The following is a 17,370-nucleotide window of genomic DNA, read 5'->3' as shown; positions in this document are numbered from 1 at the left end:
AAGTCTAAGCCAAGCAGCATGTCATCCTTGATAGGGGCAACAGTCACTGCTTCTTTAAACTTCAAATCTTTCATCTGTAATTCAACTGATTCTAACTGATGACCATTCATTTTTAAATCTCTACCTGCAGTAAATAATGTAAGACTTTTGACAGTACATGGTTTGTTTTGAAATGAATTGAAAAGTTGATCAGAAATTAAAGTGATTTCTGATGCAGTGTCTATAACAGCTTTGACTTTTTTACCATGTACTATCAAGGGAACATGGATATTGGAGCATGATTTCAACTGTCGTATGATTACTGCTGGTTGTTCTGTTTCCTTGAGGCCTTCTGAATCAGGGACCGAGGTTAGGCCTGTTGACCCGATCCTTGGTTGTTTAAAGAATCTGCAAATGCCACTTCTTTCTTTGCTGCTTTGTTCTCTTTATTTAATTTTGGACAATCTATTCGGAAATGACCTTCACCTCCACAATGGAAACAAGCCCCTCCTCGTGATGGTGAAGGAGAGCGACTTCTAAATCTTCGATTAGGACTTGTCTCTCTGCTTCGGTTGTTTGGAAAACGTTTATTTGCCGTCCTGATTTCAAACATCAAACTTTCCATCTGTTTCTCCAAGTTACACAAACGTTGATCTAATTTAACTTCTTGACCATTGTTTGAGGGCTTTTGATGTGTGCGACAGATTCGAACTGACTGTCCAGAGTCAGAAAGAAACTCATCTGCTTCACAACAAACTTCCCTGACATCTCTTCTGTTTTTGTCATAGATTGCTTTATAGTTATGCTGAAACCCTTTGATCTTGTCAATTACATCCTCTATTGTTGTCAAATGGAGGTTGGCTGCATACTGTCCTGCTTCACGGTCGGAACATCCTAGACGAATACGTTTGATAGCTTGAGAATACATAAAATCATCAGGAAGATTTTGGAAAGCTTTGGTTGCTAGTTGTAACACTCGGTCAGCCCAGTCTTCAATACTTTCATCAGACTGTTGTTTCATTGTAGCTAATTTCACTTGAGCTGTTTCTGGAATTTCCTTCACACCAAATCGTTTATCCATTTTCTAAAGAAGATCATCAAATTCAATGTCATCATCTCTCTGTAAAATATTTGAGAAAAATTCGCTCGCTTTTCCTTCTAGACTCCAGCATAAATAGTCTTTAGATTCTTCTGCAGTCCAATTCTTGACTTGCGCATAACGCATGAACTTCTGTTTGAATGCATTCCAGTTTTCAGTTCCTTCGTATCGTAAAGTCTTCGGCAATACATCAACTCTTTCAGGTCGTCTATTGCGATTTGCATTGTTGTTTGGTGTTTGATATCCATTTTGATTTCCCTGGTTACCATTCGGATTTGCTTGGTTACCATTTTGATTTGCTTGGTTACCATTCTGATTTCCTTGGTTACCATTCTGATTACCTTGGTTACCATGCTGATTACCTTGATTACCAATTTGATAGCCTTGGTTACCATTTGGATTTCCTTGGTTACCATTCTGATTGCCTGTGTTACCAGTTGGATTGCCTTGGTTAAGTTGGTTACCATGGTAATATCCATAATTGGTGTTCTGATTCCCAGGTAATCCCTGATTCCCTGGAGGTACATTATATCCAGGATTGAGGTAATGGTTTTGATTTACTGGCTGAAATCCTTGACCTTGGTAGCCATATTGCATTAGATTAACCTGTTGCATTGGAGTTGGTCCCCAATTTCCTGGAAAATTCCATGCATTTGAGGTATTAACAGGTACTCCAGCTGAATAAGGTGTTTGAGCTATGAAATTGGGGGGTGGTACTACAGGAGGAAAATTATTTGGTCCATAGTACTGCCCTCCAGCACAAACTGATTTCCATAAGGAAACATGTTTGTCCCGACTGACATTGGTACCTGTGATGTTGGATTTCCAAAATTCCAATAATTCATACCTGAAACAGGAAGTTGAGCTGACATGGGTGTTCCTAGAACTGTTGGTTGAGTGTTGACTGGCGTGTTTGCGCTGATAGGTACTCCTTGATGCATTGAAGGTACTTGCAAAGGGCTGCTGTATGAAGTAATACTTGGCGGAAAGCTAGGTGGCATCTTGGATGTACACTGTGGAATTGAAAAGGGTGGTAACATTGAGCCCATCATTCCATTTCCTGAAAAAGTCACTTGAGTTGGAAACATTTGAGTAGATGGAGCTATCGAATGTTCAATTTTTTGTACTGTAGGTTGTAATTCAGGTTTGACTTGTGATGAATCTAGTGGTCCACCATACATGCTTGTAAACATTGGAAAACCAGTATTGATCTGTTTTGGTTTGGTGTCAAGCAATTGAAAACTAGTATTGACTTGCTTTGGGGTAGTGTCTAGTGTTGGTGTTATATTTGGATATTTGAATTTTGCACCACCAAAACTAACTACTTCCATCTATCCCTTTCTTACCGTTTGGAATTGGTTCACTACCTTTTGCATTTGTTTCATCTGAGTTCATCTGATATGGTGATTGTGGTTGGTTCATCTCACCTTTATGAGCTTCTGACAGTACTTCCTCTGCTTGAACAGGAGATGTACTTGTCTGGGGCTGAAATGGTTGGAATGATTGGAATGTATATTCGCCAGGTGGAATATTTTCACTGTCTGTTTGATTTTCTGTACTTTCCTGAGTCTGTTCACTGATTTCTACATCAAAACTCTGCTCACCGTCTTCTCCGGCACTGAATAATTCTGGATTCGCTGAAAAATCTGTTTGTTCCATTAGCTCACTTGTTACTTTAAGATGTTTGATTTGACTGACATTGTGAACTGTAACATTTCCTACAGTAGCTCTGTGTTGCAAAATATTTTTAGCAACTGCATTTCCTACACCTACTATTTTCTGCAATTCTTTTTCATTGGCAAAATTTATTTTGATTTTTTCTGTGCCTGTAGCCATAATTGCTTATACTGTAGATATATTGTTAATCGCTTGGGTATTTGAATATGAAAATACTAACCTATGCACATACAACCTGTCTGCACATGCAACCTAGCTAGTACGGACAATTTTCATCAGATAAATTTAACAATGAATGTCAAAATTACCTTGCATGTAAAGAATAAAGTATACAAGTTAATATGTGTTGCAGAAAAAAAAATTACTGCCTCACAACAATATCGTAAATTCAACGTTGCCGTCGAGTTCACGAATAAAATGCAAACATAAACAATTGCTACCAAAAAATAACGCACCGGTTCATGAATAGAGCCGCAGCACCAAATTTTAGTAGCTTTATTGTACTATAATGAACATATAACATGAAATAAACAAATTACCAATATTACGGCAAAGAAAACACAATGGCAAAGTGGAAAAACAACGTGTAAATCTGTCACTGTCAATGGCACGAGAATCGATAACAATTTTTAGAATTCCGAACTCGAGGTACATATCAGACTTAACGTAACTACTACAATAATTATTAACTTTTGGTGGTGTTGAATTTTCTCTTTATAAATAATAGCATCTATTTGAAATATGAAATAGATGCATTTATTTTATGAGAAAAGAAATCGGGTTCGATGTATGATATGCAGACTCCAAAATTAAGATCGGGTTTCGGCTTCCTTTTATGTCGGCTTGCTGAACAGGAAAGAGGTCAGAGATTAACTTTTCGTGCCAGCAAGCACCTACTGCGACAAGGCACCTCGGTTTATACGGCCTCGTACAAATAACCGGCGGAATTCTAGGAGAATCCGTCCAGAACGTCGTGGCATAGGTGTATGCGCACAGACTTTAAGTTTTCAAACTATTCGTGACTTTCGCCCTCATTAATTACACGCATGCTTTTTCGCATATATCGAAGCGGTTTGATAATCAAGACTCATTTCCATTGTTTACTTCATATATTTCGCGGGCGACAATTGATGGTTACATCAATATTTTCTTCTTCTTTGTTGATCTAAGCCCTACAAAATACACATGAAGTAAAAATTTGACAGTCATGTAACATATTATTTTAATCTGTAAATCAAAATAGTTTTCTTGACCATTTATAGGACCAGTATAATTAAAGGTTTTAAAAACCTTGATACCAAGAGCCTGATCTTTCCAATTTTTGTTTAGAATTGAGGAAGATTAAGCATTAAGCAAAAGAAACACAGTTGGACTATTTATTTAAAAGGGTATGTAATTAGAATACCTTGCGCTGTAACATTTGTCAAGGATTGCCCCTCAATTTGAATTATTCAGCAATTTACTTGAAAATTTTGAGACAAATCTGTAATCTTGGGGTCTGAGATTTTGATATGTAAAAAATATTGTCCTACACTTTTAATAGCTTTCATGTTCGAATTTAAAGGAAAAAAATGTTTAAAAATCTGTTGTTTAATATTGGGGGCTTTAATTATTTTGACCCCCTACAGACCTTTCAAAATCCCGTCATTTATCTTTATTTGGAGATACAAGGGAATTATCTATTTATAATTTATGACATAAAAATTGATAATTGAATCTAACGTAAATTCGGTATTTTTCATGTTTTAGGAATTGATTGATATATCAAGAAAAAGCAGACATTCCCACAAGGTTGCCTTTTGTCTGGACGGAGAATCCGAAATTAACCAATAAATTATTAAACTTCGACTCATTTTACATCAGATTAGCCTGGGCTGTACATGTATATTGTGATAAAAATATGTTATGGATTTGAAATGCTGTAAATAATCATGAATTTTCTACAAAGATAAATGGAAGGATTCCTTTTAAGAAACCCATGGATGTTACTCTTCATTTTGATTGATCATACATGTAGAGGACTTTAAAGTCTAATATGGCTTTGAAAATTAGGTACAATATTTTAAGTGTGTGATTTGTAATTCAGCATATGGCAGATTTTAGTTGTTTTTGCATATGTCATTAAAATAAAACAATAATATACAATATAACTGTTATATGGGTCAAAAAATATTATATACATATAAGCAAGTGCTTGTAGGATTGTCCTTGCATCCTCGTAGCATATATACATTTAGCAAACGTATTTGAAAATGTTTAGCATGTGCAATCGGGAGATGAAAAAAATCTCATTATTAGTGTCTGAAAACAGTATTCAGAAATTAAGAAAGTGATATTTATGACTACGGGTAAGTTCCTGGGCTATCCTTCAAATAAAGTAAATGGAAATAGTATTCAAGATCACAAATACATTTAACAGTACAGAATAGGAGCAAATATAGACCTCTAAAACATCTTAGGTGGAATCAGATGTCATGGATAAGTGAGCATCCCTTCCGACCGGTAGCACTCGCAGTTTTGGGAATATTAAGTCATAGACTAATGACTAAAGAAACACTGTGGGAATGACTTCGGACCGCAAGCTTCTTATTTTAGACAAAGTGTCAATTTTTTAAAGTCTTGAAATTCTTTAATTAAGTCTTGAACTTGATAATTGCAGTTCATTTATATTTGCATTCATTTGCGGGAAACTGTCTACAACTTTTATCGAGATTCATGTTTTGTCTTCTTTCATAAAAAAAACTATTTCATCAATTAAGAAAAACACCTACTTTTTTTTCAAGAATTAAGAATATTAAAGGGACTAGTATCTTCTTCATTTTGGAATTTTTTTTTTAAGTTTTGTGTGATTCATTGGTGTGTAAATCACACAGACTTGTCACGTAGGCATATTCCATGAAGCGCACAAGCACCAATGAATAACAGAAAACTTAAAAACATTCCTTAAATTTACATTTTACATATTTGAAACCTTAAAATATATACCCAATGTTTGAATTACTTGCCGCCCTATATCGTTTCATGTTTTCTAAAGTCGCTGTAGCTCATTGTGACCTCACGTTAGCGCACGTTTCTCCGTGTATATTCCTACGCGTGAGTTACACAAAATGGTTTTCAAATCAATTTCTCAGTTTCCTTAGTAGAAAATCACATCGAATGTAAGTATATATATTAAATAAATGAACGTTGTCATTAAAAAAAATTGAATAAATTGATGCCAGCAGGCCAGATAATAGCATCACTCTAGAAAAAATATTTGTGTGATAATATATATTGTTTTATTAATCGTTTTAAGTTATAAAATGTTTGATTTTAAGAAAAAAAGAACCTTATCTAGTGAAAAGAGAACAGTAAACACAAAGTTACATTATGAAACATGACTAAAACAATTATCATTTTTCTTGCATCTTCCACATTTGCGCAGATCCAAATAAGGAGGAAAAAAAATCAACTTTTAATACCCAAGCACAGGCCTTGAATTACCATCCGATTTCAGAATTTTTTACATTGGAAAAATCTAATGAGAGAATCTAGAAACAGTATGAAGGGGTTCTTGTCTGATTTCTGACTAGATGAAATATTTAAAGTACCTTTGCTTATATTTCTTATAAATTTATATATAATATCACATTTTTCTTTCTTTACCGCAAATGTTCACTTTAAAAGATATAGAAGTGAAAGACTGGCTTCGAAATTTTACAGAGATTACTTCGAGTGGAAAGGCCTTTGACAATAAATATTTTTTTTCTTTACTATAGAACAAACAATTAATGTACCTACAATTTTGACACAATCAAAGTCATGAAGGATTTTCAAATGTAGTAAAATTAATAAAAAAGGACTGAAATATATCGAGTATATATGATTTTCCCAACAAACTAGAATTATGTTTGCTTTTAAAAGATTCGAGTCCGAGTACAAATTGAGGCAACAAATCCGTACATATTTTTTTACTTAGTTAAATCGACACCATGATGCTCAAACGTGAAAATTGAGGTAGACTTTTTGGATGACCCGTGGAAATTTGGTTCAATTTCTGAAAATATCATGTTTCAGAAAACTACAGGTTTCAGAACCTTATAAAAGCTAGTGTTTTTCGTAGGGGAAACTACAAATAAAAAGAATTTTAATTTTCCTCAACACGAAAATACTGCTTCACTCTTCTTACCTATTGTGCGTGTGCACAGAAAAGTTGAAGCTACCATATGCAATGTCTAGACTATTAAAGAATGAAATTCGATAGACAACAGCAAAATGATAGATACAAAGTTTGTTTTTCCGGCACTCTGCATTGTGCAGTTTTGTTTGATTTACAGTCTAGTTTAGTTGTCATATCTTCGATATAGTCAGTGTTTTCATTATCTTGTACCATCATATTAGGAAAAGTAAGCAATAGGAAGTATACAAAAATAACTTTAATATCTTAAAAATTTAGGTCAGCCAACAATAACTTATTTTTTGGTATATTATTTACGTGAATTTCGTACTATAATCTGATATACCCAGCTAATATGATATGATTTTATGCAAAGAAGATAACATTTAATCTTATTAAATAAAAGTATAAATCGCATGATTGGCAGTGAAATAATTTTTTTTCTTTTTTAATGGCCAGGGAAGAGATAATAGCATTGACTTCACCTTTGTTTCGAAGATAAAACCGTGAAATTTGATATAAGTGATAACATCACTCAGTGATACTATCTTCTCAAATTTATGAAAATTTCTGAGTTTTTTCTACACAAAATAAATATTTCAAATATCTTCCTTGACTAGAATTAAAGAAAAACATATCAACACACTTTTATTTTAATATTGCGCAAATTTAAAAGATCTTAACTGAATTGAAGAAAATACTTATTTTTTCACTTTAACATGTATATGCTTAACAGCAATCTGAAACAAATGTAACATGTAAGGATAATTTTTACGAAAGACAGATAGACCCATTTTTGAGAAAATATGAAATATTAAATCGTTATAACAGGTTACTTATCTCGTTATAACGAGTTTGTATCTCGTTATAATGAGTTAGTTTTCTCATAAAAAAATATAAAGTTATTTCGTTAAAACGAGATAACTAACTCCTTATAAGGAGTTAGTTATCTCGTTTCATAGAGTTAATTATCTCGTTATAAGGAGTTAGTTATCTCATTATATTTACATCCACTGAATGTTTTCTCCTTTATTTCTTAAGAAAACCCACTGCGTTAATTACTGCATGAACTGCAGTTGGCATGTCGCCTGTACAGAATTTTTGATCAGTGGCTGTTCCATCACTGAAACGTATAAAGATATGCGCATCATTAATACAATAATTAATTTTTCTAATCCTACATTAAAAGATTATTTAAACAGATATAAATATAAGCTATAAAATGTCTTTCTTTGTTATTACTGGAATTAACGGTCGCAGCTATTGCAGACAAAAATTACATAACCCGCTAACAAACAAATAAAGCATTTTATTGTTTAAATAACGAGTCAGTTATTTCATTATACTAAGTTAGTTGTCTCATTAAAACATGGTAATTATCTCCTTATAACCAGCTAATTCTTTCGTTATAACGAGATAAAAACTGATCTAAAGTTGATATATTTAAGATAGGAAGTATAGCATATAAGACCGAGTCGATCAAGTTTGTGTGTATGATATCGATTTTATTTTAAAAAAAAAAAACAGCAATCTATAGGGTTTTTTTTGTTTTTCAAAGTGTTTGTGCCTGTGTAGTTCGTTTATGACGCAGTTGATTTGTATTGTTTATTTAGAAGACCGAAGACAAGTACTTATGACTGCCTTGCGATGTGTTATGAGTGAGCAGTAATCGCCGAATTTTACGCCCATTATCTAATTGCTGATGTTTCCATATTCCCCTTTTTCAAAATATTTCTGTCTCTCAAAATAATATATATTTCCATGTAAGTGTATATGATATATGTTGCATTAACGCCTGCCATAGCTTGTTATTATAATTTATTAATTTAGGTACTTCGACCCCCCCCCCCCCAAATTGTGTCTTTTATCGTTGAAAGTTGTTATACATAAATTGCCAAACTTTGAAGCAAGTAATTTTGGCAATATATTTATTTATATTGTGTCCAGGGCGACGTTCAAGTATAAATGTGTAAATGTGTTCGAATAAAGATTGCTTTACTTATCAAATTGTGATTATAGGCAGCAAGATGGTTTAGGATTAATATTATTTAAACCATTTCACAAATTAAATTTACAACTTTTTATCGATTTTAAAGTTATAACTACGACTGATAATTGCCGATATTTGTCGATTTTGTCCCTTTCAGAAATATAGGTGGCACCACATCCGTTTAGGTTCAACAACACTTCCGGTATCAAATAAACACTTCAATTTTGTGCAACTGTCAATGGTATAGCGATGTTTTCTAGGATTCCCAAGTGTTTGTTGATTGATTGTTTAACGTTCCTCTCGAGAATTTTTCACTCATGTGGAGACGTCACCGTATGCCAAGTGTTTGAACTGTTGTTAATTAAGCTTTACTGTAGATAAAAAACCTGAGGAAACGTTAGGTTTCGGCCATACAAAGAACCGTTAATGAATTTTGCTACAAAAACCTCAATGACTTCAGACACCTGTGGTGGTGTGCCACTTGTTAAAGCGAAATCGGGGAGACGTCCATCTTTTCAGAAGGTATGTACCTCATTTAGTGTTTTTTCGAATTTAAAGAGTGTTAACTTTTAAATTTATATTTTCTCTGTAAATCCTATAAATTGTTTTTATATATTTACATGAGGGAGAGGGGGGGGGGGGGGTTAGTGTCAAACGTTTCCGTGCTGTACATTACAATAAATTATTAAACTTAGTATGCACAGATATAAATCAAAAATGATTTAATTGTGAAAAGCTACAATAAGAGTCTAAATGCATTTAATTAGTTTTTAGGTCACCTGAGTAAACTCAGGTGACCTATTGCTATCACTTTTCGTCCATCGTCGTTCGTCGTCCGTCGTTCGTCGTGCGTTAACATTTGAACATTTTCAGCTTCTTCTCTGAAACCACTGAACCAATTTCAACCAAATTTGGCATATAGTATCTATGGGTGAAGCGGAACAAAAATTGTGAATTTCATGGTCCCTGCCCCCCTGGGGCCTGGGGGGTGGGGCAAAAACCACTAAAATTAGTGCAATCTTTAAAAATCTTCTTCTTTACTCCTGGACATCAAGCAGACTGTTTGCATGATTGTAATCAGCATTGAGTCCTCTACCAAAATTGTGAAATTCATGGCACCAGGGTCAGGGGTTCTAGTGCTAGGGCGGGGCCAAATAAGTATATAGTGAAAATGCATTATTTCTTTCAAAATCTTCTTCTCTGCTACTGGGTATTAAATAAACCTACTTAGTACATAGTTATGATGAGCATGAGTGCCTCTACCAAAATTATGAATTTTATGGCCCCTGGGTCAGGGGTTCTGGTGTAAGGAGGGGGGGGGGGCGGGCTCTATAGATCATATAGTGAAATTTCATGAATTCTTTAAAAATCTTCTTCTCTGTTCCTGGGTATTACATAAACTAACTAAGTGCATAGTTATGATGATCAAGAGTGCCTCTACCAAAATTGTGAATTTTATGGCCCCAGGGTAAGGGGTTCTGGTGTTAGGGTGGGGATCTATAGATTATATAGTGAAAATACATGAATTCTTTGAAAATCTTCTTCTCTGCTCCTGGGTATTAAATAAACTAACTAAGTGCATAGTCATGATGAGCAAGAGTGCCTCTACCAAAATTGTGAATCTTATGGCCCCAGGGTCAGGGGTTCTGGTGTTAGGGCAGGGCTCTATAGTTTATATAGTGAAAATACATGAATTATTTGAAAATCTTCTTATCTTCTCCTAGGAATGAAATAAACTAATTACATAGTTATTATGAGCAAGAATACCTCTTCCAAAATTGTGAATTTTATGGCCCTAGGGTCAGGGGTTCTTGTGATAGGGCGGGCTCTATTAATTATATAGTGAAAATACATTGAATCTTTGAAAGTTTTCTTCTCTGCTCCTTGGCATTAAGCAGATGAACTACCTATATAGTTATGATGAGTAAGGGTACTTATCTTCCAGAATTGTGGATTTCAAGGCCCCAGGGTCAGTGGTACCATAAAAGAGGGGGGCTGTACTTATATACTGAAACTGGATGAATTGTTCGAAATATGCTCCTTGGTATTAATCAAATATTTTTGAAAAGCAAGGGCGCCTTTTCAAAAAATTGTGCAATGTGTGGATCTAGGCCTAAGGGTCAGGGGTTCATTTTTGATTGGGGCATTACTGATCATGCTGAATATTACTTATTACTTGAAATGCATTTTTGTTCCCCTACCATGCCTATGGGTAATAAGAAAACAAACTAAGCAACTGCTAAGTGTATTGTTATGATGATCATTGGTGCCTCTTTCAAAATTGTGAATGCAATAGCATCTGGCTTAAAACATGAATCAAATTCAATCACTGGAAAGTTGTTGCATAATGCTCAGGTGACCTATAAGGCCCATGGGCCTCTTGTTATTATATATTATTGCAGCCCGGAGAACCGGGTTGCTCTATACATATAAGTTTAAGTGTTGGTGTATGGGGATTGGGGGGATCAGCATGAATTGTTTTCTAAACATTGAAAAGTTTCTTTATCAGAATGTTCTTTCCCTTTATAAATTACGAGATACATAATGTATTGACTTCTTATTTACTTAAATTGCATCTGTAAAAATATTTAAGCTTTTCATATTTAATATGTAAAGTTTCTCTTCATTTACTATCGAAAGAACGACAGGTCCCTTTTTTTTAGAATATCGAATTTTTCTTCTCGCATAAAAACGTACTATGCACAGTTCATGTTTATAATCTAAAATTGTAAATTATTGTATATAGTTAATGATGTCTTTGATACTAAATACTTTTATTGTTTTTTTTTTATTTTGTTTTTGTGTCAATAACCACATACAAATTGTCTTTTTTGTGCGCGATCACATGGACACAAGGGTAGCGGTTATTGTACGATATCAGTTTTAACAAATGATAAACCAAACGTTTGTATATAGTTATATACGTTCGTTGGGATGTAGATTCGTGGGTCAGGGTTACCCACGAAAGCCACGAACATTGGTCCCCCACGAACAATGATGATTCAACATTTTTAATTGTTTTTAAACATGTGTACAATTACTTTCATCAGAATAATTTATTCTACAAATTTCAAGCAGTCTTTTTGCCAGGTTACTTAACCGTTTTCCAACTACTTGAAACTTATCACACTATAATCAAGAATATCGACGAAGGAAAATTTTGTTGCATGGTATTTTGTGATCTGTCTAATGCTTTCGACAGAGTTCGGCATAAGAATTTACTTTTTAAATGGAAAACTTATGGATTATGTGAAAATATTCTTACCTGGATAGAGAGTTACCTATGTAATAGAAGACAGAAAGTTATGTACAAAGGTATTTTTTTCGTCTAACAGAAACTTCAACGCTGGTGTACCACAAGGATCTGTTCTTGGTCCTTTACTTTTTTTTTTATTTATGTGAATGATGTATCAGAAAACATGATTTCATTGTGTAGATTGTTTGCAGATGACAACTCGTTGCAAAGTTCCTCTTATAATATTGCAACTATGGAATATACTTAAAATCATGATTTAGATATTCTGGACAAGTGGTCTTCCAAATGGCTTATGAAATTTAACCCATCTAAAACGAAAGCATTATTTTTTACGTTAAAATCCAATTATTATCTCCCAAAATTACAATTTCAATAATCTAAATAATCTCAATAATCTAAAATACATAACCTCTTATAAGCATTTGGGTTTAATTTTGAGCCAAAATCTTAATTAGTCTGATCATATAGACAATATAGTTAAACAGGCTTACCAAAGATTAAGTCTTAAAAAAAAAAACTGAAATACAATATCGGTAGAAAAACTTTATCTAAAATGTGCATAACATTTATGAGACCGCTACTTGAATATTGTTCTATAGTTTGGGACGGGTGTTCTTTAAAAGATGTTGAACGATTGGAAATGGTGCAGCTTTATGCTGCAAGAATTATTACAGGGTTACCAATTATCGCTTCAAATGATGCATTATATTTAGAAACAGGATGGGAACCTCTTGCAGATAGGCGAACAGTAACAAAACTAAATTCTATGTTCAAAGTACATCACAACTAAGTACTCGATTATTTAAAAAGTATTTTTCCCGCAACAAGACGTAATGAATCAAAGTACGATACATGCAATAGAGAGGACTACACTATTCCTAGATGTAGACTTGAAATATTCAAGAAATCCTTTTTCCTGATACAATAAACCAATGGAATAGTCTGTGTATCACCACTAGAAACAGCATATCTTTTAGTAGCTTTAAAAATAACATACATAAAAAACAAGCAGACCCCCCTTCTTATTTCTCCCATGGTACTAGACGACTTAATATCATACATACTAAACTACGACACAATTGCATGTTAAATTATGATCTTTATAGAAGAAACATCATCGAGAGTCCTAATTGTTCATTTGGTACACCAGAGGACCCATATCATTTTTTTTCTTTGTCTGCAATAAGTACCAATATGCTAGAGAAAAGCTATTCAGAGATTTACTGTGTCTTACGAAACCAAATATCAAATTGAACATTATTGATTGTCATTTACTTCTGTGGGGAGATGAGTCACAAAATGTAGAAATCAATAAATATATTTTTCAGTCAGTTCATAAATTAATGAGAGATTCTGGTAGATTTAATTAAAGTCATATACGCTATTTTAACGCCGAATTTTTTTATGAAACAAAATGATAAATGATTTAAAACACATGAAGTGTGATTGAAAATAATACTTTCCACAAAATTGTATTTAAGATGTCGATGTTATTACAAAACAATTAAACAATATCTAGGAATTAAGAATTCATTTTTTTCATGAATATTGATGAAGGAAGTGCGTAAACAGTAGGCCTATATATAGAAACACGGGAAGTCACAGACAACGAGATATGTGGCATTTTGACAACAATTATTAATATAAGGTTAATATGCGTCACAACAGAGAAGATGGTTGAAACTGAATCTTTAAAAGATAAGTACCATTAAGTAAGACGCTTGTCATCCACGTCGAAAGTGAGTAGTATCTCAAACGGCCTACCTTGTTTTCTTTACGCCACGTTTGTTTATCAATCTAAAAGTAGCGACGTCGTCACGTGATGGCTTTATTTAAAAATAGCTATTTTTCTTTCCTTGCAGGATAATAAAAAATTATAAATAGACATCCAAAATATGAATTCGATGCTTATATTTACATTCTCTAATTTTTCTTTATCATAATTGTCTATTTCCTTCATGTTTAATGTGAATTTAGCGCCCTTCAGTATTGGCGTGCTTGACAAATGTAATAGCCGTTCGTGACGTCGAAAAGCCGTTTGTGACGTTGAAAAGTTAAATTACGCAAATAAACATTGCGAGGAAATAAAATAACAAATTAGTTTTTAATGCACTTTCGCCAGATTTTATGTCAATTTTACGAGGGTAGTTTTTTTTTAAAAATGAAATTGAGTCAAAACAATATACATCTTGGTATTCCTAAATACTGAAAATACATGTAGTTCCTTCTGTGTATTCTACCGCGCTGTGACAAGGTTTCGCGTGTGTTATAGAAAGTTGAACGTCGTGGATTTCTAATGGATTTAATAAAGAAAATTACACTGAATGTAAATATAAGTCAAGAATTTTTGCTATTGTATGTGACTAACCAAAGTTCAAAGTCTTTCGGCAATCAAAATCATTTCAACAATACGAAACAAAATTTAAACGAGAACAGCACATCCACTGCTACCCAGTATTGCTATCATTTCAAACAGGGTAAAAAGTGCAGTTTTTTCCTCATATGCAGGTTCAAGCATCTCTACAGGAGATGCAAAGGAAAGCACCCAGCTACAAGCTGTTCTACCAACGTGTCAGCTTTATAAATTGATCAAAATCCAAATTAAATTAGACAAAATTGTTCTCCATACACAAAATTATTCAGGTTTTCAAAATGATTTAAGTTACAACATTTTCGTCCTAAATCACCAAGATTTTCAAAGAATCTTACAAGTTTCAGAACAAAAGATTTTCATAGAAGTCTCATTGGGGAGAGTTGCAGGTCCCTTTTTGGCGAAGTTCTACAGAAACATTGCATATTTCCAAACAACCAAATTCGGATATATGCCCAGTACAGTGGGTACTCAAGTTTTTACGGATGCACTCTAACAATGGCTCCTTTTTTATGGGTGTAACAAGATACCAATTTAAATATGGGCTTCAAAAATCACTTCAATTCAATAACATTCAAGGATACTTTAGACCATATAGCTTTAGAATAGGCAGGGCTACAGATCTTGCCACACAGGGGGTTCCAGATTCAGAATTGTTGTGGAGAACATCATTGCGATGTTAGTGGCGGGGTCAAAGGAGACATCAGCCTTTTATATGATTAACCTGTTTGTCTCTGCCCTTCTGCATCAAAGCATGAGGGGTGTCTTATGGCTGTGTTTCAACATGGAAGTTAAAAAAACCCCAGAAAAATGTTAATTGCTTTGGATCTGCACCATTTCAGTGCTCAGATCCTCTCTACCTATATAAAAGTAGGAGAGGCCACAGGCTGGTTGGTGTTAAAAGTATAAAACCGGGTAGCAAGCCAGAGGCAGGGTGTAAAAGCTGTGTAGCTTGTGTGCCTAGCCATTATGCGTGTGTCGGGCATGGGGTTTCATGGCACTCGCATCTAAGCGAGACCACTAGATTGCCCGTTTGTTTTTGGTATCCTAGGTGTCTCCCTGGACTCCTACAAAATTTGCGGCCATTTACACCCAACATAGTGTGTTATATTATAATGATGTTATTTCTCAATAGATTAGTAAAAGTTATAATTGGTGTTTTGAATTCTAAGAACTGGCTAGAGGTCAGTCTCAGTATAATGGTATGGAGAGGACGTTCTAAGTATTAAGTACTTGTGTCCAATCCTTTTGTTGTAACATCTTAACAATAAAATATGTTCAAATCAAATCGATGGTATGGAAAAGACAGAAAAAGCAAAATATCAAAGGCTGTAATATTCAATTAAGAAAATAACTTGCTTTGATCGATATCTGAAAATCAATATAATATCACAGCTAATTAAACTTAGTGCAATAAAATCAATTGAACAAAAGACGTTTTCTTATGTTATGTAAAAACATCTAAATACAATTTTTATATTTACATAAATAAGGGGTACGACACTTTATTCATATTCATAAGACGATAAAATGTAAGATATTATACAAAGTTATACAAGTGTAGAGACATTTACTCTTCCGCATTTTATAGAAGTAGGTTGTTTAAAAGAGTGTTTTGTTTCATGCTGGTTTTAAAAGGACGTTCAGAAACATCATTAGACCATCGACTTAAACGTATCATCCAATCAAGAAGAGGGGTCGACTATAAAAATAGAGGAACGCACAGATCAAAGTTTATATCAAGAATTTACAGTAAATCCTCACAGCATCAAAATTTTAAGGTAAGTGAACATGACAACTAATATTTTTTTGTGATTGAAAATATTTTATAGATGTCTAATGCTAAATATATTAATGAAATCAACTTAAACTGTCTAAAAGGATTGGTAAACTGTGCACAAGTAAGTGCGGAAGTAAGGTTTGTATAAAGTTTGAAAGTTGATTTACTTGAATTTATTGAAATAGTTATATAAAATAATTCTTTTATAACATTTGAGGTGTTCATTTTTATTCCAGTTACTAAAATTGGTCCTTTTTAGATTTTAAAACATTAAGACACATAATACGGGGAAATTATAGATTGTTTAACATGATGGGGTATTTAGCATTGATTACAAAATGAAATAAAATGCTTGCATTCAAATCCTGATTAGATATACTTCCTTAAAAAGGTTTTCATTTCCTTTCATTATTTTAACCTTCCGTTGTCTATTGTTTATACAAGTACATGTTATCATAAAAATGAATATACAGTTCATAACCTTATCATATTAACATCTTACTTCTTGCCTCCTTGGTCTTGATGTGAATGTAATAGGTGTTTGCTTTATTTTTAGAATGGCAGTTTGGAAATCAACCAACGGATCATCCATCCCAAAAGATGCAATAAGAGCTGGATATGAGAAGGATGGAACACCACTTTTTATAGCCAGGGCCGATATGAATGGCATCATGACACCTGGAAAATGCTCAGTTGAGCTTAATGGAGCCCATATTCCATTTGACGGAAAAGAAGAAATCGTTCCTTATTACGATGTTTTAGTTCTTCCTTTCACAAGTAATGGATTTTTAGATTGGCAGAAGGCTTCTAACGGGTACGTGCCTTGCAATGCCTACGAGACGGCTGGCGGAATTTATATTGGTAGAGCCTTCCACCACGGGAGCTTAGTGCCAGGGAAAATTAATGTTGATCACAGCTGTGCATACATTACTTACGGGGGAGAAGAATTTAGAGTTGAAACTTACGAGGTCCTGACTAAGGAGAAATGAAACTTGTACGATGTTTGCAACAAGTTATGATATTTGTTTTTTGAACTATTTAAAACATCTATCAAAATTTCCG

The 17,370-nt window shown here is 33.7% G+C and overlaps 2 protein-coding genes across 2 annotated transcripts; one reads left to right on the top strand and one right to left on the bottom strand.

Annotated features, from left to right (window-relative positions):
• Positions 1–1,063: 1,063 nt before the first annotated feature.
• Positions 1,064–2,259, bottom strand: LOC134243597 (putative uncharacterized protein DDB_G0288537). The gene is made up of 2 exons (XM_062725847.1): positions 1,926–2,259; positions 1,064–1,713 (listed from the first exon to the last, which is right to left on the bottom strand). The coding sequence occupies exons 1-2, from the start codon at positions 2,257–2,259 to the stop codon at positions 1,064–1,066; spliced, it is 984 nt and encodes a 327-aa protein (XP_062581831.1).
• A 14,007-nt stretch (positions 2,260–16,266) lies between these two features.
• On the top strand, positions 16,267–17,370 carry LOC134243598 (uncharacterized). Its single transcript, XM_062725848.1, has 2 exons — positions 16,267–16,309; positions 16,865–17,370. The coding sequence occupies exon 2, from the start codon at positions 16,866–16,868 to the stop codon at positions 17,295–17,297; it is 432 nt and encodes a 143-aa protein (XP_062581832.1). The 5' UTR covers positions 16,267–16,309; position 16,865; the 3' UTR covers positions 17,298–17,370.

The sequence above is a fragment of the Saccostrea cucullata genome, unplaced genomic scaffold (assembly GCF_032062105.1).
Source record: "Saccostrea cucullata isolate Sc308-1 unplaced genomic scaffold, CSIRO_AGI_Scuc_v1 ctg14221, whole genome shotgun sequence".
NCBI classification, from domain to species: Eukaryota; Metazoa; Mollusca; class Bivalvia; order Ostreida; family Ostreidae; genus Saccostrea; species Saccostrea cuccullata.
This window is presented reverse-complemented; position numbering and strand designations above follow the sequence as displayed.